The sequence below is a fragment of the Conger conger genome, chromosome 5, assembly GCF_963514075.1.
Source record: "Conger conger chromosome 5, fConCon1.1, whole genome shotgun sequence".
NCBI classification, from domain to species: Eukaryota; Metazoa; Chordata; class Actinopteri; order Anguilliformes; family Congridae; genus Conger; species Conger conger.
Window position 1 is genome coordinate 45,620,748 of NC_083764.1, and position 27,450 is coordinate 45,648,197.

Genomic DNA, 27,450 nt, shown 5'->3' on the forward strand with positions numbered 1-27,450 from the left:
ATTTCCGGATGGGCGTCTTGTTTTTGCAACTAACTGTATGTTTTCATCTTTCATGTTGCCTCTGTAGTCATGAAGGCTTATGTGGACAGTAATCACTGACACTCCAGTTTCTGATCAGTTGGATAGGTGTTTGGGTTTTTTTTCTTTATTATGGTGATTCATTATGGTGATTATGGTCATCAACTGCAGAAGTCTTCCGTGGCCTACCAGTCCCTTTGCAATTACTGTGCTTCCCTGTGCCCTCTTTCTTCTTAATGACGTTCCAAGTAGTTTGTTTTGGTAAGCCTTTTGTCTGGCCTATATCTTGGACTATTTTTTTTCTTGTTTCTCAGCCTCATAAGGGCTTCCTTGACTTTCATTACAGTACCACAATTCTCATCCTCATATTGACAAACACCAATAACAGACTTATCCAAACATAATGCTGCCCTGAAATGGGGGGAATATGTATAAAAAGTGCTGTAATTTCTACATGGTGAAACTGAAATGTAGAACACTCTTTAACAAAATCCAGAAAATGTGCACTTTAACATGTGAAATGTTTGATTACAACTCAAAATTTTCGCAATACATAGCCAAATCAGGAAAAAAAGATATTTATCCCAAAACGAATGGAGCTCACTGTATGTGGGAACCACTGAACTCATGTGTTGTGCAAATTAGGTTGCTGCAAGGTACCATCAACCATGTTAAATATATAGTAGTTGGCTTCAGCTATTCATGTCAAATTAATTAATACAAAATTAAAAATGCATTGAATATATACAGTAAATGTTCTTGCCACAAGTGAATCCCAAACAGCAAACATGCAACAGATTCCTTTATATTAATAGGCCTATTGTGGCCCTCATTTAATCACACTGACAACTGAGCAATTCAAGATAAATTTAATCAGCATGTAAGGTGAGATTAGGTTTATTTTTATTGTTATTGTCTTTGTTATAAATTATTCTTGCATCATGTACCAGATGTAGTTCTTGATCTTTAGTTCATGGTGAGACCAAGTGGCATGTGACAAGAATTCCCAATCTTTCGGAAACTCAAACCAGACATCGACTGAGCCGTTGACAGTGAAGGGAGCTCGTCAGGCAGCATTTTTGAACGTTTAAAGCTGTAAACAATTTCCACACTAAAATGGTCAAAATTGGTATTGATTCTTTTCAACTTATGATTCTTCTATTTAAAAAAAAAATAGTTTTAATATACACTCTGTGACACTATATTATGTTCACCTTTCTTGGGCTGGGTAGGACCTTTGCCACCAGAACAGCCAGAATTGTTTGTGGGATGGATTCGACAAGGTGCTGGAAAGAATCCTGAGAGATTCTGGTCCATGTTGATATGACGGCACCACACAGTTGCTGCAGATTTGTTGGAGTTCAACCACACCTCAAAGATGTGCTATTGGGATTTAAATCTGGTGACTGTGGAGGCCATTGGAGTACACTGAACTCATTGCCACATTTGTGTGTGGAAGCAGCTTGAGATGATGTGTGCTTTGCGACATGGTGAGCTATTCCTGCTGTTAGTAGGGTAGACTGTGGCCATAAAGGGATGCACATGGGCTGCAACAACACTCAGGTTGGCGGTGGCTAAATTTGGTGTGTGCCAGGAACACATTCCCCAATACATAACATTACACAACCACCAGCCGGAACCATAGACACAATTCAGGATGGATCCATGGATACATATTGTTTACTCCAAATTTTATGTCGCAGCAGAAAGTGAGATTAGAGATTGAATCACTCAGTGTAGCTAGTTACATTTCGCCTCGCAATAGAACGTTAATATAGAGATGCACTGCGCATGGGCAAAGTTTTTTTTTCCTCACACAAGATGGCGCTAATTATATCCATGGTCCAGTTCTATCAGTGGCGCTCCTCTTCACATGGAGCTGTGTGACTCACAAAATGGGCGGAGAAGAAATTTACTGTCAGAGCGGCCATTTAAAATGGCTTTATTTTGAGCCAAAATGGCGTTTATTTCCTAAATCAACCGGGGGAGGGGAGAAATAGAAGCAAAAAACACAGAAGTGACCGATCGTGATCCTGTTGTTTTTGACCGGGACCGTGAGGACTGACTAGTAGCTAGTTAATCCACTAATTACCAGCTACTGTTATTACAGGTCTATGTTTATTTTGTAGTTCCGTGAACATTTAGCTAGCTAGATAGCTAACTAGTATAAGCCTGTTAGACTGCAAGCTATTGAAGCGATATCTCATCGTCCTACCGAGTGGTTTTGACTGCAGTGGTGTGCGCTGCTCGCTAGTTAGTTAGCTAGCTAGCTAGCTAGTAATTTAAGTTAACATAGCTAACTAGCTACCTAGCTCTGGGCTGCTCAAGGTTTTGGTTTCCCTCCCTTCTTTGGATCCCGAAGATGGTATGTTTGTCCGCTCGGGCTCCTGTTGGTGACGGAGAGAGGAACAATATGGCGCCGGGAATCGCTCCTGCTTCTGCTGGACCAGTGCTCGTCTAAGATAGGCGATTGAGCAGGATGAACCTCTGCGCCCAATATTTAAGGTAGGCTAAATGGTTCCGTGGATTGTTTTTATACCAATACAGCTCGCTAGCCAGCTAGCTAAATTGGAAATCTATACTTAGGATATCACAATAGCCTAGTTTGGTGGAGGTGGTCGAAAAATAATTAGCCTAAGCAGCTAACGTTATGTAGCCTGCTAATGTTAGCTAGCTTTTGAGTCTCGAAGGAAGCTGGTCGGAAGCTAACCCTAGCTGTCTACCCTAACGTAGCGAACGTTAGTAAATACTGAATGGATTTACTTCACTGTAGCTAGCTACAGTAGTGGCTAAGTAGCTCATTTATAACGGAGTACTTGGCCCGTTACATGCGGGCTAACAAGGTGATAACGTAAAATCCATCAAGTTAATGTTGGTAGCCTAGTTAGGTGTTTAATTTAGCTAGCTCTAGCCCAACTACCATGCTTACTGTGACAGCGACAACCTTGTTGCTAAGCTATTGGGTTTAGAGCCAACCAATGCACCCATGCTAATTAGCAGTTCGGCCAATTTCACTCGGTTAATGCTAGAATACATATTTTTGTAACTTAGCAGATGTAGTATATATTGTTGAAGCTAATATAACTATATTAGATTAACAATCGTTGCAGTTAGGCGATCAGTTGGTTGACTAACGTAACGTTAAGTTCGACCGCTGGCCATCTTAGTTGGCTAACATTTCAACCGGTGCTAGATTGCTAATGTCACCCAAGATAGCTACATATTGGCTAATGCTGAGGCAGATGCACATTTCAGCTGTCATATCCTGACGTTCAGATGGGAATGTGACCGACCCAGTTGAAAAACTGACTGGTTTCAAAAAGGCGTTAGCTAGCTAGTTGCATTTGGGACCTATGTAATATATTTTCCAGTTAGCAATTTTGCTACATTAGCTGTGTCGATCATGGAATCTTGCGCTGAAATGATTGTAACGTTCGCGTGGTGATGGCGAGGGCAAATGTTTGAAGTCTTTAGCAAGCATTGTTTGTGTTAGCTAGTAGTTTCAAAATCAAGATGAGCAATCGCATACATATTCAGCTGAGCTAGCTTGTAAATTGTCAGTTAGTCTAGCTAGCTAACAGAACCCGCCAGGTATCCATTACTTGTCTTGTCATCTAACGTTAGCTACATAACCTGAGTCTTCTGGTGACCGATGGCTTCATCAAAATTGCATACACATATGCTAACTTACCTATCCAGTAATCGACTATTTCAGCCGAAAATAACACCGCAGCTATGTTGCTAGCTAGCTAAAATAAAATAAGCTAGACTAGTTAGCTACGTACTTTGTAGTTACGTTTGATCTGTGTTCGTTATGGAAGCTTGGAGGTTTGTGAAAGATTGGCTCACGCCCCCGCTCAAAAACTCAGCCTGGTAGCTAGCTAGCTGGCTAGCTAACGTTAGCTAGTTAGCCAGATATGAAGCTACAACTAACGATAGCTAGCTACACGATGAAACACAATTAGTGTTGTCAGTGTAGAAGAAGAGTAGAAGTTAATCTTAAAGATTCTTTATTGATAGCGGGTTGTTGACTAGGCATACAAGGCGGCTAGCTAACTAACACGTTAGCTACCATACGCCTTGCCAAGTCACACGAACAGCAAGCTCCAATTCATCTTTTGTTCAGAAGTGGATCTTTTCAGGTAGGTCACATTAGCCATAGCTAGCTACAATGGCTTCAATATCAGGAAAGCGTTGTTGAATGTATTTCGTTCTTAGACTAAATGGATATTGGAATTTCACTAGCTAATTATCTGCTAGCTAACCAGGTAAAATATTTGCTGTAAAATTGTGGACGATCAAAGCCTCGCTAACGATACGATACAAGAATGAATTTGACTAACGTTAGCTAGCGACTTATTAACAGGAATGTGTTCTCTTTGGCCTAACGTGGTAAGCTAGCTAATATCGGTTTCGTTTCGTTGTGTATTGTGACCCAAGTAGCAGGGTGGCAAAATGCTGTCACGGAAATTCGGCATAAATAAGTGGAGCTACGTGAAGAATTTAACTTATCACCATTAGAGATAGTTCTGTGCTTGTAATAATAAACTGCCGCAGTGGTAGGTTGCTAAATAGTGAGAAAGCTGTGCTGAGATTAAGACCAGCGCTTCCTGTCAAATAGTGCTCTGCTTCCATCGGTCTGATTTTTTTAATTCGATGTTATTTTAATTCGGTGGTAAAACCAAAGGAGCTGAAAACTCTCCAGTAAACACAAGCTAAATATTAGATTCAGCTGTCCGCGAAATGCTTTCAAATAAAATTTCTAAATTAAATGTCATCATGTTGAAGTATATTGCAGTCCACAGTACGTCTGTTTACACTTGGTTTTAACGGGAGCCTACATCCAAAAAAAATAAAAATAAAAATGGCGAACGGCGAAATTGACGTAAACGTTAGGCAAATATGTTGTACAAGCCCAGAATCACGCTGAATTGCATATAATGTTTTCTGTTCTTCTGGTAACTTATTCTTGTCAAAATATTGCACATTTATTGCAGCCATATAGGCATATGCACTTCATAATGAAAGGAGTCGGTCACTGATGTTATGCATGTAATTGCAACATTATTTACTATATTTCGCGTGTTAAGGTTTAACACACAAACAATGGTTTAGATTTTAGAACAATTGTTCACATTTGTATTATGATCAGCACAGACTAGAGCCGAGTGACACAGGCAGTAGCTGGAATGAAAGATAATCAAATCAAACCAAATTTCATGACCCAAAGCAACTTAAGAATTTGCTTGTAATTGTCAGATGCATTTCAAGCACTTGTTGCAGGTCCAATTTTGTTATGCATCCTGTTTTACATACGAAGGGAAAAATGTGTTGACCTACTTCACTTGCAGACTGCATGTGCATATTTGTTTGAAAACCTCTGGAAATTGTCGCGGACTGCAAATTGTTGTCAATCTGCTCCGAGAGTAGGGTTCTTTTATTGCAATGCCCTATCTGACCTCTTAGTTTTCAGTGTTGTAGTGGACGTCATTGTAGTTGTCCACCATTTCCAAAATGCAATTGTTCATTGGTCATACATACAAGTCATTGGTCATTAAAGTGGCAATCTATGATTTTGTTGTATGAATTAATACCGTATTTGAGACTCATTCCGACTGGCATTGCGACTATTTGTATTGATTTTCATTTCCATACATTCAAATTCCAAGTTAGTGTTGGGACCACCATTCCTGCCCTGTACTCATGAAAACCTATGGAAGAAGCGAGTGCTGCTAGTGTGGATGATGTGGTTTTGTGATCCGATTTTATGAAACAACATGCATGAACCAGAGTGGCCACGCATTTGACGTAGCCTAAATGTATGTGCAATGCCATGCTCAAAATGTATCTCAATAATTGTAATCTAAGCATCTGTTATTTATTAGGCTAAGCATACCTATTAAGACCATGTAGCTATTAATCCCATTAACCTTTTTTGAAGAAAAAAAAGCTGTTGGTTTGATTATTTTTATCCGGTAAATAAACACTGTAGTTTTATCTTCTGTTGCTGTATGCTGGCAGTCAATCTCATATTTCTTTTTTTTCCATTGATACAGGCAGGCAGAGGCCCTGAAGGCGGATATGACCGGTAAGTTTCACGTTGGCTTTATCACTTTCACAAGTACTCCCCTACTGCTGTAGTTATTCTTAATCTCATGTTGATGTCACTGAGAGAAATGCCTCTTCCAATGGGCATTCTAGCTCTCGTGTGGCCTAAAGGGTGTAAAACAGCCTCTGTCTGTTGGGTGAGTGCAGCGGAGCAGTCCAGGTGTTGAACTGATAGAAAGTCCAAAGGGAGCAAATAGAATAACTTTTATACATTGTAATGAATTTGAAAACTGGAATTTGTGAAGTTCAGTGCTATGCCAGAGGAAGATCTCTCTTCTGTCTGAAATTATCCTTCTGAAAGAACGCCACTACTTTCAGTTGACAACTTTGTACCATACGCAGTATTGCGTGACCACTATGCTTCAGGGACAGTGTTGTTGTGAGTGCTGTGTTTCAGGGACAGTGTTGTGCTGAGTGCTATGTTTCAGGGACAGTGTTGTGCTGAGTGCTGTGTTTCAGGGACAGTGTTGTTGCGTGTGCTGTGTTTCAGGGACAGTGTTGTTGCGAGTGCTGTGTTTCAGGGACCGTGTTGTTGCGAGTGCTGTGTTTCAGGGAGTGTTGTTGCGAGTGCTGTGTTTCAGGGAGTGTTGTTGCGAGTGCTGTGTTTCAGGGACAGTGTTGTTGTGACTTGCTGTGTTTCAGGGACAGTGTTGTTGTGACTTGCTGTGTTTCAGGGACAGTGTTGTTGTGACTTGCTGTGTTTCAGGGACAGTGTTGTTGCGAGTGCTGTGTTTCAGGGACAGCGTTATGCCGAGTGCTGTGTTTCAGGGACAGCGTTGTGCCGAGTGCTGTGTTTCAGGGACAGTGTTGTCGTGACTTGCTGTGTTTCAGGGACAGTGTTGTCGTGACTTGCTGTGTTTCAGGGACAGTGTTGTCGCGACTGCTGTGTTTCAGGGACAGTGTTGTCGCGACTGCTGTGTTTCAGGGACAGTGTTGTCGCGACTGCTGTGTTTCAGGGACAGTGTTATCGCGACTGCTGTGTTCCGCACGACCGTTGTCGCGACTGCTGTGTTCCACACAAGTGTTTTAAGGCTGCTATGATTCCGTTTTTTTGCGACTGCTGTTTTCCAGTGATGGTGCTACGACTTGCGGTGTTCCACACAACAGTGTTGTGTTCCGGTGACAGTGTTGTCGTGGCTGCTGTGTTCCAGTGGCAGTGTTGTTGTGATGGCTGTTCCAGCAGTGGCCACAGTATTTCCTGTGTGGCTCGCTTATTTCACAGATTTCTTGTGGGCTCATCTGATCGTGATTGCTCACACATTTCTCACATATTTCTGACAGCAGGAGTAAGGTGTTTGTCACTGGCGTGTTTAACATAGAGTCTCCCAGTTTTCACATAAATAACCAGTCAGAACGGCCTTCTGTAGCAGCGCATGTAAGTCAGTATAAAATCCCCTTTGAATTCACATTCTGAGAGAAAAGAAGAAAATGTTCCAGAGAATTGACTGGCTAACATCCCAATGAGAACTGCACAATGTCTGAGCAGAAGCACCAAAAAATGTATATTATAGCAAGTCAAAAGGCTTTAACTCGCTGGGTCAACATTTACCCCTTCATTGCTCCGCACTCTTTGGGAAAACATTGCGCATTCCACCCTGCGCACAAATCTTCAGGTTACTGGCTCAATGAATCCATAGGGGACAGAGAGTTGAATGAAGAAAAATATGCAAAACCATACTCATTGGTAGTTTTCTTAAAAGCAAGAATACTAAAATAATTGACTAAATTTTATTCTGTGTGGAGTCAGAGAAACACTTGACATGTTTACAGTATTGGATTAGTTTTAGTATAAGCCGTGTATACATAGCCCAGAGACTGATTTGATTTTGAATGAATTGCTAATTGATGATTATGCTTCTTTTATTTAGATCACTGCACTTAAGTTTGCCATCTGAATGAACAATTCATTTTTTATCACATTTCTTTCTTTTAAGTGCAGTGCCCCATTTAATGTGTTAAATTTGCTGAGTGAATGTAGCCTGTGATTTAGCATCTAAGTATATTCAAGTGGGGAATGTGAGACTTTTAAATTATTTACAGCTGACAACTTATATTTGTCCTTTAACCGGCATAAAATGCATCAAAACACACTGTTTTGTATGTATTTTATGAATGAAAATATAGTTATTTATTGCATTGCTTTTATTGTGACTGTAGTGCCCCAGTGAGATTTATTTTATACAGTGACTGTATTTATACAGTGACTGTATTATTCCAGTGATCATTTTCTGAATTGTTTTGTAGTGACAGTCACTCTGACAGAATTTTGTACAATAACACTTATTGTGTGTTCCAGTGACAGCTATATTTTGACTGCTGTGTTGCAGTGATGGTTTAACTGTCACTGCTGTGTTCTGCCAATGGTTTTACTCTGACTGCTGTGTTCTAATGATATTGACTGTGACTGCTGTGTTCTAATGATGCTGACTGTGACTGCTGTGTTCTAATGATGCTGACTGTGACTGCTGTGTTCTAATGATACTGACTGACTGCTGTGTTCTAATGATGCTGACTGTGACTGCTGTGTTCTAATGATGCTGACTGACTGCTGTGTTCTAATGATGTTGACTGTGACTGCTCTGTTCTAATGATATTGACTGTGACTGCTGTGTTCTAATGATGTTGACTGTGACTGCTGTGTTCTAATGATGTTGACTGTGACTGCCCTGTTCTAATGATGTTGACTGTGACTGCTGTGTTCTAATGATGTTGACTGTGACTGCTGTGTTCTAATGATGTTGACTGTGACTGCTGTGTTCTGGTGATGGACCAGAGAGTTACAATGGCGAGAAGTCCAACATAAAGACTAAATTGCTCTGGTGCTTAAGTCTGCTTGAATGCAGGCCTCAGTGCTGTTTTTAACAATGCATAAAAAAAGTTTTGTAGGATCTGCTGTTGATCAGTGGTCATGCTAGCGAATGAAATGTAGCATTTTTGGACCACAGGATATTTCATAAACTGCGTTTTTCAAAAATTAATTTGCTTTCTGATAAAAATACTTACTATCTGTGCTATAATAAGGCCAGAAAAATAACGCAATAAATATATTGCATGCCCTTGCACAGGCAGGAGATAATTGATACAAATACAACTTTAAACCGACTGTTATCGTACTGCATCTGAACACATTATGATTTTAACAACATTGCCATATAGCAAAACGCATCATCAGGATCAGTGAAATTGTCTAAATATATCAGTGTGTGTGAGCATCAGTTTACATTCAGCACAATGTTCTCTGTATTTGTGCAGATTCAAAGCTGGGTCCGGCAGAGGTGTGGACATCCAGGCAGGCACTGCAGGACCTGTACCAGAAGATGCTGGTGACAGACCTGGAGTACGCCCTGGACAAGAAAGTGGAACAAGACCTGTAAGCTCCTCTAACCCGGTTCTCACCCTGTTTTATGGACACCTGTTGTAATGTGTAATACCTTAATGTGTGGACATGTTTTAACAGAGGACGATCTTTGAAGATGTATTAAAATGCAATGATGGAATGATCGCCGACTCGAAACAATATTGTCTAATGCAAATTTATTTTTCGGTTTTCTGACAGTTCTCATGAATATGACCCTGTCTTGCCAATGCGGAACTTCTGTCATGACACAGCGTTGTATTTCCCTGACCTGTTTATTCTTTGTCTTCCAGCTGGAACCATGCTTTTAAGAACCAGATAACCACATTACAGAGTCAGGCCAAGAACCGAGCCAACCCCAACAGAAGTGAGGTGCAGGCCAATCTGTCCCTTTTTCTTGAGGCAGCTAGTGGCTTCTATACCCAAGTGAGTAGCGCCTACACCGGAGTGTGATGCATCATTGGGGAAATGTATATTCAGTATGTATTCACATTTAATTGAAGCAATTAATCAACTAGTTCATTAATCGGATTCATTCTTGAAAGGAACTAATCCTGTTTATTTTTACTGCATACAAATGCAAAATGGCATTTATCGTACATGAGGTGGACTGGTCATTAATCCTGATGGCTGTCCTCTGGGCTAGTCAAAATTAAGGTTATTCCACTCTTGCCTGGTCATGCAGACTAAACTTATACTTGCCTGGATTTGGCGTTGGAGTTTGCCAGTGAAAAGAACATGCATGCAATACCATGTAACTTCTTAAATATTACGTTTTATTTATTAACTGATATCATCAGATATTGAAGGTATGTTTTAAATAAATGGACTAAGCATTAGATGAGCATCACTGTTTGTTAGTCTGGAATGGAAGATATTTTGTTAATCACTAATAGGGCTGTTTTTGGGGGGTGGGGGTGGTGAAGTATACAGTTACTATTATCACGCGCAAGCACATCTTGTACCGGGGATGTTTATTGTATCGTTTTCCTTGCAGTTATTGCAGGAGCTGTGCACAGTGTTTAACGTGGACTTGCCCTGCCGAGTAAAATCCTCTCAGCTCGGGATAATCAGCAATAAACTGAACAGCAGCAGCTCCATCGTGAAACCACAGCCTAGCTCCTGCTCCTACATCTGCCAGCACTGTCTTGTTCACCTGGGGGACATTGGTGAGTTTAACCTTCTGTACACACACAGATTTTAATCCCTACACTAGATGTTAAATGAGTCTACAGTAATCACAGGCCCTGAGTTTATAGCTTCTCTTTAAGACACAAAGCCATTGAATTTAAGCAACTATACATATGTTACTAACAGACTATAGGGTTTAATGGGTCTACGGTTTATTTTCTTGTGAAGATTACAGTTCATTATGGTTGTAACAATAATGGCATATGCTAAATGCCATTATGTCTAAATCAAGTGGTGAAATGCTGTAGAAAGTTCCAGAGTGCTTTTCAATTTTATTTTTATTTTTTGAAACTAGAAGAGCAGATACACACTGCAAGAAATACCTCATTCTGACCTGTAAAGGCACTGATTTATTTTCTTGTTTCTGGATTCTTTTTAACACTATTTTTTATTCTTAGCACGCTACCGCAACCAAACCAGCCAGGCAGAGTCCTACTACCGACATGCTGCTCAACTTGTACCATCTAATGGTAAGAGTCCCTTTGGAGTGCAGCTTGTACCATCAGTGTAATACTGTTACAGAAAACCTAAAAGACCTATGGGCAATTTTGTAGGCCTCTGTAGGCAATGAAAAGCTTTTTCAAAAGCCCATTGATGTTAAATGATGAAAAGTTGCATATTTGGACAAAATTCTCAAATAGAAATGATCACGATGTGTATAGTGTCTTTTGGAAGAGATGAAAATTTGATTCCTGATTGATTCTGACCTTTGGATTTGAACAGGTCAACCTTACAATCAGCTGGCCATCTTGGCCTCTTCAAAAGGGGACCACCTCACCACCATCTTCTACTACTGCAGGAGCATTGCTGTCAAGTTCCCCTTTCCGGCAGCTTCTACCAACTTGCAGAAAGCACTCTCTAAAGCTCTAGAGGGGTAAGACATGGGTGACAAATGTTTCAGACGGCGTTGCCCGCTAAGTAGCTGTGTAGTTCATTACCTGACTTTCCTCTGCATTACTTGTGACTGGCCTTTGAATTCCTATTTTTGTTATCTCCAGGTATTCTTCGGAAGTCAAACATTGTTCTCTGATCTCTATCGGCGAAGTATAGTATATTGCATGCTCTTGTAACCCGTACAAAATGCTTATGTTTGCGTCCCTTTCCATGCTGTTTGTGTATTCGTAGTCGTGACGAGGTCAAAACAAAGTGGAGCGTGTCAGATTTCATTAAGGCCTTCATCAAGTTCCATGGCCATGTCTACTTGAGCAAGAGCCTGGAGAAACTCAACAGCCTGAGAGAGAAGCTGGAGGAGCAGTTTCAGGTACTGAAGCGAGGGCCTTTTCAGAATTTTCCAAAACTGAAAGATCAGTCTGACCTATTAAACCAAGCCCTATTTCAGTTTCGTTTTAGTACTGAAAGTGTAGATTTCGGTACCAACCAAGGGCTGTTTCACTTTTGATTTAAATACTGAAAGAACGGTTTGAGGTTCCAAGCAGAGCCTCGTTGCTTGCCATCAACTCCTCCCATTGATTGACACTTGATTTCGGTATTAGTTGTCTGGTCTTCCAAGACGGCTCAGTTGGTGGACTGCAGAGTGAAGAGAAACTCTGGCTGGCTGTATACATTTCAGAGGCCATGTGCTCTTCCAAACTGGGAGTTCCTGCAGCTTATACGGCCTATATCCTAAAACAAAACCGTAACAAAAGCATTTTCTCAAATTCCTTGGCCATTAAACATCAGTCATTCCAACACTTTTGGCATTGGAAAGATGCAGGAGTGAGTGGTGTGCTAGCTCTCCTGTGCATTTGAGAGCTGCATGAAGGGAGCATTAACCCTTTTCTCTTCTGCATTAGAGAGATGCTGGAGGAGTGCTTTGGCCCGTTTCTCTGTTTAATGCAGGGGGTATGCGTTAACTCGTCTCTCTCTTTCTGGCATTATAGAAGCTGATTCTTCAGAAGGCATTCAGCTCCCAGCAGCTGGTGCACATCACGGTGATCAACCTGTTTGAGCTCCATCACCTGAGAGACTTCAGCAGTGAGTCTGACGATCAGAGCTTCAGCCCTGAGGAGCAGATCAGCTGGATCCAGCAGCTTGGATTGTTCAGTACGTGTCACCTTTTCTTTTTTTTCCTTCCCTTCCCTCTCATATTGTCCTCAAAGAGCAATTCCTCTACCTCCTTCCATCTCATCGTCCACAAAGACCAATTCCTCTACCTTGCTCTCTCGTATCATCTATAAAGGCCAATTCCTCCACATCCATCTTGCTCATAACATCCATAAAGGCCAATTCCTTCTAGTAAGCTTCCTGTTTAAGTGCACAGTTCCTTCACTTTAATGTGTGTTGAAAATGTCTTCTCTGTGGCAGCGGAAAATTCTTTTAGCACCTTTTGCGAATGTAGGATGTGGTGCTTCCTGCAGCTGTTGATGTATCACACCTTGCCGTTCGTCTCCCTCGCAGTGTCTTTCCTGGGCGTGATGTGCAGCCGCGCGTTGCTCAACAGGAACCGCGCAGAGATTCTGGGAGAGTGTCCCCTTCCCGCCATCAAGGTGTCCCTGGAGTGGCTCCGTCTTCGACCAACCGTCTTCACCGAGAGCGCTGTGGACAAGAGACAGTAGTACGTGTCCAACAGACTGTAGCATTCGCCTAACACACTGTAACATGCATCTAACCGAGATTGAAATATGTCCAACAGACTGTAGCATTTGTCTAACAGAGTGTAGCAGACTGAAGTGTATGTCTAACAGAGACTAGTATGCGTCAAATGGAGGTACATAGTATCATATTTATGTCCCACTAGTTCTTGTACTCACAACTGGATCCCTTGCTTTTTACATTTGGATAATTCCGATGGGCTGAACTCCAATGAGAATGGAAATTATTGTAATGACTTCAGGCAGTAGCCGTGGCTTTCTCCTGGGTTTCTTTTTAACGCTGTGCATTCAAATAGCCGTGTTGCTTAGCGCTCCGTTTCTCTCTCATTCCCCTCAGCATTTGGCCCTGGCTGGTCTCCATTCTGAACAGTTTCCAGCCCAGGGAGGAGGATGTGTCCTGCACAGCAGGTAGGCTGTTTGGGGAATTCCCTTTCTTTCCCCAGTGTGGGTTCCCTCACAGACACCACGCTGGGCGTTGCGCGGAGGTGAAAATTAGCTGTGATCTGCGGGTGCCTGATGTTGTGGAACATCAAAACATTCCCGTAGGCAACTTGAAAGCCTGATGCAGCCTAAGAGCTTCCATGCGCTAAAAACAAGTCTCTGCATGTCCATATCGTGAGCATTGTGATGATTCCCTCAGAGGCGTCTATGTGCTGTGATCTTCATATGGCATATGTTAAAGTCTGCGCTGTGATGTTGCTTTTTCTCTGACTGGCTGCATGTTACTGCCCCTCTAGTGAATCCCCTCCCAGAAGAGTTTGAGCTCCAAGGCTTTCTGGCTCTCAGACCAGCTCTACGGTACGTGCCTCACTGTACTCTGCTCTTACCAATCAACCGTCCTCTCCAGTCATTTTAGACACAATCATTAATGTGCTGTTGAGTTATCAGCTGACAGCTGACCTACGTGCGCTGTTGTTTCTGCTCTCAAAAGGACGCTGGACTTTTCCCAAGGCCACCAGGGCATCGCTGTGGATAAGGAAGGGCTCCCAGTGCGAGCCCGTCACCAGAGGCTCATTAGCCTGGGGAAATGGGTGGCAGACAACCAGCCTGGGTGAGTCACTGTAAACAACATGCGTTTTACACTGTACTCTCACACTAAACTGCAACTACATACTGTACATTACACGTTACATACTATATGCTGTTGTATGCATCATGACGAGATGATTTATATCAAATTATAATTGCACTGCAGTGTATATCATGATTCAAAGCTGTATGTCACTGTGCTCATTGTACAATAATGTGCATTTTAAGCACTTATTCTAATCTTCAGTGTACAGAAATAAAGATGCAAAAGACACTTTGCAAAAAGTCTGGTATTTGTGGTTGAACTGCATACATAAGTCATCATTTTATCCAGTACGAAAAGCCAAAATCCACAGTTCTAGCTTTGAACAGTGGGTTATATGCTGGAGTTAATGCAGCATCATACAGATGACTTGAACGAATATTTTTACATTAATGGCATTTGGCAGACCCTCTTATTCAGACAGATATACAGTTGACTAAGCCGGAAACAATCCACCCCAGGGGTAATGCAGGGTTAAGGGCCTTGCTCAAGGGCCCAATGGCTGTGCGGATCTTATTGTGGCTACACTGGGGATCGAACCACCGACCTTGCGTCCCAGTCATGTACCTTAACCACTACACTACAGGATGCCCTAATGTTTGTATTGCATTGTATGATTTTTGTGGCGGCACGGATGGTGCAGTGGGTAGCACTGCCGCCTCACAGCAAGGAGGTCCTGGGTTCGAATCCCCGTCGGCCGGGGCCTCTCTGTGCGGAGTTTGCATGTTCTCCCCGTGTGTCTGCGTGGGTTTCCTCCCACAGTCCAAAGACATGCAGGTTAGGCTGATTGGAGAGTCTAAATTGCCCATAGGTATGAGTGTGTGAGTGAATGGTGTGTGTGCCCTGCGATGGACTGGCGACCTGTCCAGGGTGTCAGGATAAGCGGGTTAAGATAATGGATGGATGGATGTATGATTTTTGTATGATTTGAACAGATACATATTCAGTCTTAAGCGCTTTTCTTTGCTCCATCACAGTGGTTGGAAAATTAGAGATCTCATTTGCTAGCTTGGTGCAGGCATTTGCCTCTGTCTGCGTTTCAGGCTGATCCAGAGAGATATAAGTGCTGTTTGCGTTTCAGGCTGATCCAGAGAGATATAAGTGCTGTCTGCGTTTCAGGCTGATCCAGAGAGATATAAGTGCTGTCTGCGTTTCAGGCTGATCCAGTGAGATATAAGTGCCGTGTGCGTTTCAGGCTGATCCAGTGAGATATAAGTGCTGTGTGCGTTTCAGGCTGATCCAGTGCCGTATTGAGGACGGGCTGCTGCTGTTCATAACGGAGATCCCAGAGCTGGCCGTGGAGGAGCCCCAGGAGCGGGACGGGCCCGTACTGCAGGAGTCCTCTAACGGCGAGCAGACGGCCCACGAGGGCAGCCCCGGCCTGAAGTCCGTCCTGTCCGCCGGGAAGAACCAGAACAGTGGGCCGGAGAGCGCCGAGCGTCCCGTGGTCACCTTCAAGGAGAACATCAAACCGCGCGAGCCCAGCCGGAACCACCACCCCAAGGAGAGCGGCAAGGAGAGGAGGGACTTCGGAAAAGGCAACGGTGCCCCCAGCCGGAGCGAACAGAAGAAGGACAAGAAGAAGAATGAAGCAAAGAAGAGCTGCCATGAGAAGACCACAGACACCGGCAAACAGGTAACTAATGAGCAATGTTCATCTTTTGCTGACTTGAGATACTTGATTGAGATATTGTCTTGACTACATGTAAGTTGCATTGGATCACTTCATATTACAGTATGCTATCTTCAATGCTAGGTATGCAGTATGCTTGGTCAAGTAACATCATGCACCTGTTTGTTCAGCTCATGTCTCACAGCCCTTTTAGGTGTAAAAATGTGTTTTGTTTGTATTCGAAGGTGAAGGCACAGTCTGAAATGAGGAAGACTCCAGTGTCCGAGGCGAGGAAGACACCAGTCTCTCAGACACAGACCACCAGCTCCTCCCAGTTCATCCCAATCCATCACCCTGGAGCCTTCCCCCCCCTGCCCAGTCGGCCCGGTCAGTATAATACTAATTGTGTATGAACTTGCGTTATGATAACTCCAATAAGTGTGAATGTCACATCGATTGGGTTTTTGTGACACTTGTCATGGCACTTGTATCATACGGTGTCCTGAAAAGGCTAAATGCATGTGTCGTCATGTGGTTTTAACAGCTGCTGAGTTGCCTTATCACTGGTTGAGATGTGAAGCATTATGAAGTCTGCATACCGTGATCATGAACATTGTGTGAAATATATATATAGTCATTGCAAATCAAGCCAAACAGGACCCCCTTACTGTACCTTCCAGGACTCCCCAGGACTCTGCAGACCCCCTGATGAAAGCCAAGGAATTGGATGAAGGATAGTTATACTGAGTATTGATTGGTTTACCTTACAGGATTCCCGCCCCCAGCGTATGTGATCCCGCCCCCTGTGGCGTTCTCGGTGAGCCCTGGCTTCACGTTCTCGGCAGGCGTGTCAGTACCCGGCCCTTTCCTGCAGACGCCGTCCCACCCGCAGAGCGGTGCCCAGGTGCAGGCTGGGAAACCGTCGCACATTCCCTACAGCCAGCAGCGGCCCTCGGGGCCCGGGGCCCTAAACCAGCAGCAGCAGCAGCAGCCGCAGCCACCTCAGCAGGCTGCGCAGCCAACTGCACAACAGTCTGCGCAGCTGCAGATTCAGGCCCTGTCGCAGCAGCAGCAGTCACCCACCAAGCCTGTGCCGGCGCAACTGGGCAAGAGTCCACCTCACCACCCAGGCATGCAGCAGGCAAGTAACACAAATACTAGCCCACCTCACCACCCAAGCATGCAGCAGGCAAGTAACACACATACTAGCCCACCTCACCACCAAGGCATGCAGCCGGCAAGTAATGCATGCCAGCCCACCTCACCACCCACATAACACCATCCATGACTCGGTGTGTTTATCACTCACCCCAACTGAACAAATAGAAGAATCACCATGGAAACAAATACAATATTAGATCTAAGCCATTAAATGATAAACCTTTTTCCTGTGCAAGGATTTGCCCCATGTAATGTTGTGCCCCATGTGAAGCTGTGCCCAGTGTAATGGTGTGTTCTGTAAAACTGCAGTACATGCAGGTGCCGGAGCAGTCTGCACAGCTGTGGAACCAGCACCAGACCGCAGCCTCGGGCGTGCAGAAGATGCCAATGCAGATGCCAGTCAAGCAGCCGTTCTTCATGCCGCCCCAGGACCCGCTGAAGCTGTTCGAGCACCCCCACTCCCAAGTGCCACTGCAGGCACCGCCCACCGCCAACATGGACAAGAAGATGAAGTTCCCCGAGGTCAAAGTTCAGGACTTCTACTGGGACCCGCCCTACCGTATGACGGACAGCCGGTCCATGATGGGCCACCAGATGGCCAGCGAGAGGCTGGTGAAGAGGCAGCCTGGAGTCTTCTGCCCCGGCCAGGACAGCAGCCAGAGGGGACCGTCCTATGAGGTGAGCTGCAGTCCTTACTTGGCTCAGTCTAATGTCTCAGGCAGACCACTGACAGTGAGACGGGTTGCTGTTACCCTTCTAATAGTTCACTGCTGTTTGAGTAGAACTGTTGTTGGTATACTTCTGAATATACTTGGCAAATACTCACTTGGTATGAGCAATACATTTTAGGTCTAATAATTTGTACTTTTCTCCAATGTCTCCTGCAGCAGTAGTGAGACTGCTTTCTCCCTGGGCTCAGGGCCTTAGTCCTTAGTATTCTGCGGGTGATGTCATGTCTCCCACTTCCTTCTGAATTGCAAATTGGCAGCTGAATGCCACATTATTCTGTGCAGCCAGAGCACCAATCAACTTTTTTTGGAACCGTAAATAGCTGAAAAAGCTATAAAAACGTATTTGTTCAGCTGCTCTATTTGAGCGGTTAGTGCCCCTCTGTTCTCTGAAGTTTTAGTGCTGAGGTATTTTATAGGTTCAGCCTTTCTGTTGCTGAGCTCCTTTGTCATTTAGCCCTTTGTAATTCTGGGTTGTTCCATCACAGAGCTGCTCCATCTAGTTATATTGTTGCTGAACTGTTGTATCATTGGCCTCTTCTAATACTCAGATACTGTATTATCCAGAGGGGCCATATCAGAGCTGCTGTATTGTTGAGCCCTTTGGTTACTCAGGGAGGTAGTTGTATTGTCTGTTTTGATTCTGTTTAGTGTAAGGTAATGCAGCTGGCACCTACATCCAATCGCCCAACATGCATTACGATCAGTTCATGACCCTGCGGAGCCTACATGGTTTGTTTATGCAAGCAAGCTGGACTTTGTTTACACTGATAGTTATTTATTAGTATGTCATTATTCACTATGGGTGGTGGATAAGAGGTGTACTCATTTGAATTTGGGACCCTCAGCCCTGGTGTAATGATCAACGGACCACGTATACAAATTTGAAGAGCCCATTTTCTGTGGGATGGCCTGTTTTGTGATGTGATGGTCGTTGAACTGAGAATACGTTTTTCTGTTGAGCTGTCTGCCTTCTGCATTCTTGTGTGAAAAGCCCACACCTTGAAATGGAATGAACAGGATCGTGCAGTTAGCTAGTCATTTGGATCTAGCTAACTGCACAGGAATGGAATCTCGTTTTCTAAGTGAACAAATGCATGAATCTGTGCACAGGCCTGTGTATCACACTACTTCAGGCTGGAGTTTGACAGGATTCCATAGGAAATGCATGTCTCCTGGCCTTAGTTGGGACAGTGGTAGAAGGTTTGGACGGCGGTAGCTACACTTGCATTGTAGTTTTTCTGGTGTAATTTGATCAGTCACATCCAGCCCATGGGCAGTCTTATGAGGGATAATAAAAATAATTTTAAAATTCTCATTGTTTTAAATGTTTCATTGCTTCAGAATAATATAGGAACTAGGGATGGACATTTTCAGTATTTTCATAGTTCCGTTAACTGGTGACCTTTCATCGACTACAAATATTCTTAGAATTCCCGTACTAGGCTGGATCACAGTCAAAACAATAGAAGTCTGTATAAGCACATTAACCTGGGCAAAAAATGACTTCATGAATTTATGGTTGTACAGAAGGCACCATGTCTTTAGCAGTGTGTCACCAGTAATAATTTCAAACTCCAAATATTTCAAAGACATGACACTGACTAGTCTAATATTGTTCAAGGAGACTAGTTTGCGTTTTACAATTGACTTAGGTATTCAACTCCAAGCCACATTCCGTAATTGCTAAATGTTTGGGCTTATTTGTCGTGTAAGCTGGCAATACCACTTGTCAAACACTTGAAGTGAGCTTACTGCACAGCGGTTTTAATTTCCCCTCCATCAGCATGTTACAGTCACGCAGCTGATGCTGCCGTTGTCGTAAGGGACGTCAGCCGTCGGTGGAAAAAGTTACGTTACAGACAGCAATAAGGTCGGCTTTTATCTTTGCTGTAGTCTTCCTTCCCAACTGGTGCTGTAATGATCTTGCACGATGGTATATTCTGGCTCTAGCAATTCCATGGGATCCAGAAAGCTTAACAAAATTAACAGGCAACGTTAGTAATTATACAAGTGACGTGCTATGCAATATGCTCCTTTCTGGTTGAATCACACTCGCGTTTAACTTTCGTTTAGAGGTTTCCTTCACCTAGAGATTTTTTTATTTTTTATTTTTTTATGGTGCGCCATATGTCATATAGTTGTTGAACCTAAGTTGGATGCGCGATATTTACACTGAAGTTTTTACAGATGATCCTCTTCAAAATGTTGCATGCCATAGCTTACACCGCTGTAAGAAAAAAAAAAAAAAAAAATTGCTACGCTATAATGCAGGATTTAATTTCAAAAACGTTAACCAGTTAAGGCATTTTGGTCAAGTGTCCATTTTGGTTAATTGATTAAACGTACCCATCCCTAATAGGAACCAATATATCTCATACCTGGAACACTGCATGAAAAATATCAAACGCCATATATCTAGGCCACTACTTAATTATGCAGTGACTCAGAGGTTGGTAAAATGCCATTATATGAAGACTACAAAATGAGAGTACTGTAGAGATTGGTATCAATCCTTGTCTCCAGGCCATTACATTTAAGACAATATAGAAATCAATAAAGGTTGGTTGGGTGTGCATCAATTTTAAACGGTCCTGAGATAGCTATCCTTCCGCCTGACTCTCCCTCCTTTACTGGCTGATCTTTCCTTCTTCTCTCCCTCCTTTCTGCTTTTTTCCTTTCATCTCTGTCTCACTAGGACAACAAGAGCACCCCTCTCCTGCCTCCCGCCTTGTTAAAAAGTCTAGCAGACTTTGAGGAGGAGGAAGAGCTGGCCTTTGCTAAGCCTCATGATTTCTACCAGGCCTTGGCCAGCCCTCTTAGCTCTGCTCCTGGACCAAACATGTTTGTATGTAGTCCTCTGTTCGTCTTTACCTTCATCACACTCTGCCTCTCGATTCACGCCTATCGCGTGTCCTCACAACCCCCCCGCCCTTTGACCACTACGGCATCGACCGGGTGAACTGTGCCGTGGGGTCTGAGGGAGGCGTGGACGTGCTGTAAATGTCACCTCCATTTAATTGGAGCGCTCTCGCATCAGGCATTTGAATTCTAGCATATCTAGTGTATCCCATAGGTGTAAAGATTCAGTGGGGAGTCCTGGTAACCTTTTCTTGATTTGTTCAATTGCACAAAAAAAAGCATCCAGATTATATTCACAATTTTAGGTGACCTATTATTAGTCTTGCCTATTGCATTGACTTTTGCAGTGTTTTACCGGTGGCACAAAGTGATTTTGGTCGGTACCTGGGGGCAGATCTTGGAATTCATATTGTATCTGAGGGGTGGGCCACAGGGTTTCCTGGCCAGAATTATTTTACAAATCTGCCTTTCTTGTAGAGGGTTGGAATTCAAATGCCTATGGGTCACTTTGCCTTCACATCAACCCTCATAATTGCATTATGGGCGCACGCAGCCAACCAGTTGATTACTGATGGTCTATGCATGTGCTGTATGGTGTATGTGTACAGGAAAGTGAGTATGTTGGTTTGTATATGAGAAGGTACCGAATGACGGTGTATGTGAATCCCTGTATGGTGGTAAATGTGCATACGAGAGCGCAGTACAGTGGCATGTGCAAGGTTCTCTCCAAAGAATGTAACAGGTGGTGTGCCACTCGGTTCCCTCACTTGCGCCACTGCGTACCAAAAATGGAAGCCTGTGTCACCTTCATCTTGTTGCCGCTTAGTCTACAGCCAGAGTGACATGGCTTCTGTGAAACCCTGGAAGCAGTGATGGGCTCTGATCAGAAAAGTAGCCATCACTGCTTACTTTGTCAAGCCTACTTGGTACAGAACTCACTGCTCACTGAGAACCAAACAGGTTCTCCATAATCACTTGGTTTTTATTCTGCTTAAGACTCTTTTGTTCAAGAAATTATGGCCAGTTAACCACATTTTTATGATAAATTAAAACCAATTCCCATTTGAATTCTGAAAATGAACCGAAAATGCACCCAACCCTGAAGTCAAAATCAAAGTAGGCTAAGCTCTTGCCAATCGCATGCTGGGATAGGCTGCTGCCTTTCCTTTTTTTTTTTTTTTTTTTTTTTGGTTAATGTCCCAGAATGCGGGAATTTTTTCAAGGTGGTATGAAAATGCAAAGGTGTCAAGTGCACAAGTCCACATTGCAGACAAGAGGGTCTGAGCGCCACTGTTTAAAAAAAATTCTGAGGAGAACGCTGCATATGTATATGCGAAAGCATACATGGTGGTATATGTGTATATAGGGAAGCACTGTAGGGTGTCATGTTAACATATGGTGAGCTCCATAATTCATTGGACAGTGACACATTTTTAGATATTTTGATTCTGTACTCTAGCACTTTGAGTTTGAAAGGATACACTGACAATGAGGTTGAAGTGTAGTCTGTCAGTTTTAATTTGTATAATTTGTTGTTTAATCCATATGGGATGAATCGTTTAGAAATGACCTCAGTATTTGTAAATGGTTACCCCCTTTTATGGTACTACAAGAATTTGTTGAATTTGCTTCACAGATGTGTTTTGTTTGGCAGGTGTATTAATTTGTGTCGTTTGGGTGGAAGAGAGCTGTTGATGTCTATAGTCTTGATTCGAGACTTTGCAATTGCCTTTGAAAATTGTGTGGTTAATGGTTTTGTTCATTCTTTAGTCAACAGTTAATTATTAACAAGAAAAAAAAACAACTGTTGAACTCAATTATGTCAAAAGCCCCGGTAGACCGAGGAAGACAACTGTAGTGGATGACCGGTGAATACTCAATGGTGAAGAAAACCCACCTGACAACGGCCAAACGGAACAAAAACACTAAAAAAGTACCTAAAAGAGCCCCAAGAGTTCTGGAACAGAATTGTGGACAGATGAGACAAAGACAGACATGTACCAGAGTGATAGAAATGGGAAAGTGCTGAGAGAAAAAAGGAAAGGCCCATGATCCAAAGCTTAGGACCTCATCTAAAGATAAAACCTAATGCCTCTAAACTTATTGGACAGCACTTCATCATGCAACACAACAATGACCTGAAACATACTGCTAGAACAAAAAAAGGGGGTTTTCGTAGCCAAAAAGCGGAAATTCCCTATCCTAAACCTGATTGTGCATGTATTGTACATGCTGAAGAGGCTGAACTGAAGGCAAAAAATCCCCAAACAAGCAGGAACTGAAGATGGCTGCAGTACAGGTCTGGCTGAGCATCACCAGGGAAGATACCCAGCATCTGGTGATATCTAAGCATCACAGACTTCAAGCAGTCATTGCTTGCAAAGGATATTAAGACAAATTTAAGAAATAATTACTTTATTCTACATTTTGGTAAACTGTCCAATATTTTTGATGCCTGAAAATGTGGGGGACTCCTGTCCATTTAAACCAAAATAACAAAAAAAATGTGTCCCTGTCCAATGACTTATGGTGTTCACTGTGTTTCCTTATGGGAGGAATTGCATCAGTATGATGCCAACCTATTGTTTATTTTGGTAGTAACATGATTCTTTGTAGCTGCTCTTTCTGCTGTGGAGCTATGGAACAAGTGAATTCTGGTGGTATTCAGTCTTTTCCCAACCTTTTTTGGTTTTGGTCCTGGGTAATACGTATTGCATTTGGATCATATTTTATCAAATTTAAATCCAGATGTACGGTTTCAGCACTACACAGAGGCATAGCAGCAATGAAGTGACCAGTGATTTATGACCATTATTATTTATGGATAATAATTAGTCTGTTTCTCTTCTGTAGTTGCCAAACCAGTCAAGACTGGAAAGAGCCACTGAGCAGACATCCTCTCTCCTGCCACTGTCTGGATTTCCCCTTCAGGTCAGCTGGGAAAGTCCTATATCAATTAGGAAAGGTCATAGGTCTTTTGGGAAGGTCACTGATGATGAGGTCAAAGATCAGTAGGATCACAGTTGAGGTGCAACGGAAATGCGTGTAGTCGTTCAGATTCGGTTGATTCAGGTTCAGTTGGGACGTCCTTCCTGGCCAATGAAAAAGCAGTTTGATCTCGTTTCGCAGCAACTCCTGCTCCATTTGATGCAGATGAGCTTCATTCATTTGTCTATGTTTGAATGCCACTAATGGGATTTTAATTGCTTGTCATTAATACAGGAGAACTATCAAAACAACAGCATTTTTAGCGAAGCCTACGGCAAAAATATGAGCCCTAACCCCAAGCCTGACGTTCCTCTGGCACACCAAGAGCATTCCCTCTACTCTCTGTTTGAAGGAACTCCGTGGTCCCCTTCTCTTCCGGCCAGCTCAGGTACTCCCCTCTACACTGTCATGTAAATGGTCAACCCTCAGTATCATCAAATTATTTCTTAAACTGAATGAAGGAATACAATGGCGGTTCAATCGCCACTCTATTATTGACTGCTTGCTTTACGAATCTGCAAATTTTACTGCTGTGTTATGACATTTATTTATTTTCTACCATTTATAAAACCATTTATTTTAACCATTTATTAATGCATCCCAAATTCTCGGAACAAACGTAATTTCAACTGCCTTCCCGAAAATATTCCCACTTGATAAGCTATTTTCCCATCAAATATTGGTGAATTCTGTATACAGGAGTAGCTTCCATAGTGACACTGGTCACATGGAACCTGCTGGTAATGGCAAAGATTGCCATTGCTAACACTAGGTGTGCTATTGTAACGGCCCAGTGGAAGTGCCTTGTTTGTGATCTGTTGTGTTTTTCTTTGACAGACCACTCCACGCCAGCCAGCCAGTCCCCTCATTCCTCTAACCCCAGCAGTCTGCCCTCGTCTCCACCCACACACAACCACAGCTCCATCCCCTTCCCCTCTTTCGGCCCCATCGGCACCCCTGACAGTCGCGAGCGCCGCATAGCTGACCGCTGGAAAGTGGAGAAGAATGGTAACTCTTCCCCTCCCACTTTGTTTAACTTCAAACCTCATTTTCTTCATTTTCTTCTTGTGTCTTCACAAGGACAACTGAACTGTAAAAATGGCAGTTGCATTCAATTATAACTAGATTGTTCTAGATTGTACATCGAGTACCATGGACTTGGTGATTTAATGGTCCTGGGTGTGTTTCGGCAGCGGCGATGTGCGGGTTTGGGTTGGACTACTTGCCTGCTGCCTCCTCAGCCACAGAGACGAGCTGGCATCAAGGCAGCAATCCCAGCAACACGTGGGCTGCACAGGAATCGCCCATGGAGGACTCTTCCACCGTCCTCCTGGACAGCCTGAAGGTACCACTCGTAACCTAACACATCACCTGCTCCTCCAACCTTAGCTCTTCGCCATTAAAACCCATCTTATCTCCTCACCAGTAAAACACCTCTTCTTCTAATAGTAACGCATGTTCCCGTCACCTCTTCTGTGTGATTGCTGGTTGCCGTGGGGTGGTTTGGTTGACCGTGCGGTTGCGGTTCCTCTTGCAGTCGATCTGGTCCAGCTCCATGATGCAGTCGGGCCCGTCGGCACTGGAGCAGCTCCTGATGCAGCAGCAGAAGCAGCAGAGGGGTCACGGCCCCATGAACCCGCCGCACTGAGGGCTCCGAGCACCTGTGGAAACCACTGCAAGATCCACCTACTCCGCCCGCATGTGGGTGCTGGGGAAGGCCGAACACCAGGGTGACGCGAGCCCCTCCTCTCTCTGCGCCTCCACGGCAACGAGAGTGCGCTTGCACACCGCTGCTGTGCACGAAGCGGCCGACGAGCAGCTTACCCGACTTTTACAGCCTCCACGCTTTCTGACCTCCTCCGGAGGGTGGAGACGCAACCCCACCCAGCCCCCTCCACCCCCACCTCCGCTCACCCTCTCTGTGTGGACACCGTAGCCTCTGCACCGCAGAGCCGTGGGGTTTGGAGACCAGCCGTGTCGGGGAGCGAGAGGCTGCTCTGGTAAAGTCATTTTGTCTTTTTCCCCCCCTTCAGAGGAAGGCTTGTTTTAGCTGAGTAAGGAAAGGGGCGTGTTAATGACGACGGCGACGACATCACCGCGATTCGCGGGATCCTATCTCTTTTCGGGCTGTTCCGGAATCAGCCGGCGACGCGAACGCGGAGCGAGAGGACGTCGCCGGCACGACGGCAGGTGTGCGGTGCGGCGTTGTGGAAGACCGCTTTTTGATGAGCGCGGTGAAACGGCACGTTTTTTTTCCTGCCCGTCTAGGACGGAAACGCTCAAGTTCTCCGCAACGTTGGCTTGAGAGAATCAGATGGAAGGGGAGAGGATATAGATTTAGGACTTAGTATCAATAACTGCAGTAGAGATTGCAATTATTAAAATACTGTATTTTGTGATTTGTTCTGTAGCAGTTGTAGCTTTATGAAATCTTGGGTAACTATGTACACTAGTTTACTGCTGATGGGGGATGTTTATATTACTGTATCCCCCATTTTCCCTTCCCCCCTTCCTTCCTGGCTTTCTTTCAGTACATATTTTACTCTAGCTTACCTGCATAAAGAGTTTATTTTGTTCATGTTCTGCCTTTTAATGGTTTTAAGCAGCTTTAGGTGGCTCTCTGTGCCTGGTCAGTGTTTTTTTTTTTCTTTTTCTTTTCTTTTTTTTTAATGATTACTATCATGGTTGGCACTGTCTTTAAATACATGCAAGCAAACGGGTCCAGCAGAGCTGCTGGTTCAGCACTATGGGGCACAAGCCGAGAGAGAGACTGCTTATGGAGAGGGCAGAGATCAGGAGAGCACCTCACAGCCACTATACAACTCTACAGTGTCCTTCAGTGATATACTCTAATTCACCATGCTCCCAGCTCTTACTGGCCTGTAAGATAACCGCTGTCTTTATACATGCACTTGCATATACACATAACTTTAAATGAACAATACATATAGATGCGCGTAGACACACACCTGTACATGCACACAGACACGTGCACACACACGTACAAATATAAGCACTCGCACACAGGTTATTTTTTTACAGTCTGGGCAGCAAAGGAGGCCTTTTGAATAAGCGAAAGACTGAATATGACACTTGTATGAGGGAAAGCGTGTTTCTTTTTATTTTCATGTAGAGAATATTTTATTAAAGAACTTTAAGTGACGTGTCTGCTGTGTGATTGTGCGTTTCTTGTTGCATTGAAATATGTATTTAAAAATATAAAAAAGGAAAATAAAAAGTTGGGCTGGACGCTGGGGCACATAGAACTAAAAGGCTTGGAAACACTTTTTGGTTCTTTAAACCTGAAGATATGTTGTGTGCCCATTTCAGATTGTTTTTCTGTTTTCTATCTTTTCAGTGAAAGGGGGTTTTGAGATTTAAAGCTTGCATTGCCATGGTTTGAGCAGTCAAAGCATAAATTACTGAGGTAAATTTTATCAGTGTTCTTGGGCTTGTCGGTTGTACCGTTAAGAGCTGACTGGTTAATTTCCTCTGTATTAACATGCAGGATGTACATAAGAGAATAAAAGCTAAAACTAAGTGTACAGATCCCTTGCCAAACCAGCTGTAGTTTGTCCGATTCTCTTTTCACTCAGTAGAATCCACGAGAAACGACAAAGAGCTGCACTCAGCTTGGGGAATCCTGACAGTTATTTGGAGAACTCACACCTCTAACATTCCATAGTCCTGTGCTGCACTGCCCCTAAAAGGGAAATGGCGAATGTTGTAGCACTCAGCAAGCCAACCACTCGCCAGCAGCGTGT

General features: G+C 43.6%; 1 protein-coding gene across 3 annotated transcripts; it reads left to right on the top strand.

Moving 5' to 3' along the window:
- Positions 1 to 1,990: 1,990 nt before the first annotated feature.
- On the top strand, positions 1,991 to 26,852 carry smg7 (SMG7 nonsense mediated mRNA decay factor). Of its 3 annotated transcripts, XM_061242178.1 has the most exons (23): positions 1,991 to 2,523; positions 6,075 to 6,106; positions 9,379 to 9,496; positions 9,775 to 9,907; positions 10,479 to 10,650; positions 11,071 to 11,142; positions 11,396 to 11,546; positions 11,798 to 11,933; positions 12,553 to 12,715; positions 13,070 to 13,226; positions 13,601 to 13,671; positions 14,001 to 14,061; positions 14,195 to 14,314; positions 15,569 to 15,971; positions 16,193 to 16,334; positions 16,718 to 17,088; positions 17,418 to 17,786; positions 20,535 to 20,684; positions 23,552 to 23,629; positions 23,921 to 24,074; positions 24,524 to 24,694; positions 24,880 to 25,031; positions 25,224 to 26,852. In XM_061242178.1, the coding sequence occupies exons 1-23, from the start codon at positions 2,498 to 2,500 to the stop codon at positions 25,332 to 25,334; spliced, it is 3,513 nt and encodes a 1,170-aa protein (XP_061098162.1). In that variant the 5' UTR covers positions 1,991 to 2,497; the 3' UTR covers positions 25,335 to 26,852. The 3 variants fall into 3 exon arrangements, with proteins under 3 accessions (XP_061098162.1, XP_061098163.1, XP_061098164.1); XM_061242179.1 differs by lacking the exon at positions 20,535 to 20,684; XM_061242180.1 differs by lacking the exons at positions 20,535 to 20,684; positions 23,552 to 23,629 and having other exon boundaries at positions 1,992 to 2,523.
- Positions 26,853 to 27,450: the final 598 nt, after the last annotated feature.

Coding starts and splice junctions, on each gene's coding strand:
- smg7 (XM_061242178.1), top strand. CDS start 2,498: ATGAACCTCTGCGCCCAATATTTAAG. Junction 9,908..10,478: donor CTAGTGGCTTCTATACCCAA/GTGAGTAGCGCC, acceptor TTTTCCTTGCAG/TTATTGCAGGAGCTGTGCAC. Junction 24,075..24,523: donor TTCTCTTCCGGCCAGCTCAG/GTACTCCCCTCT, acceptor TTTCTTTGACAG/ACCACTCCACGCCAGCCAGC.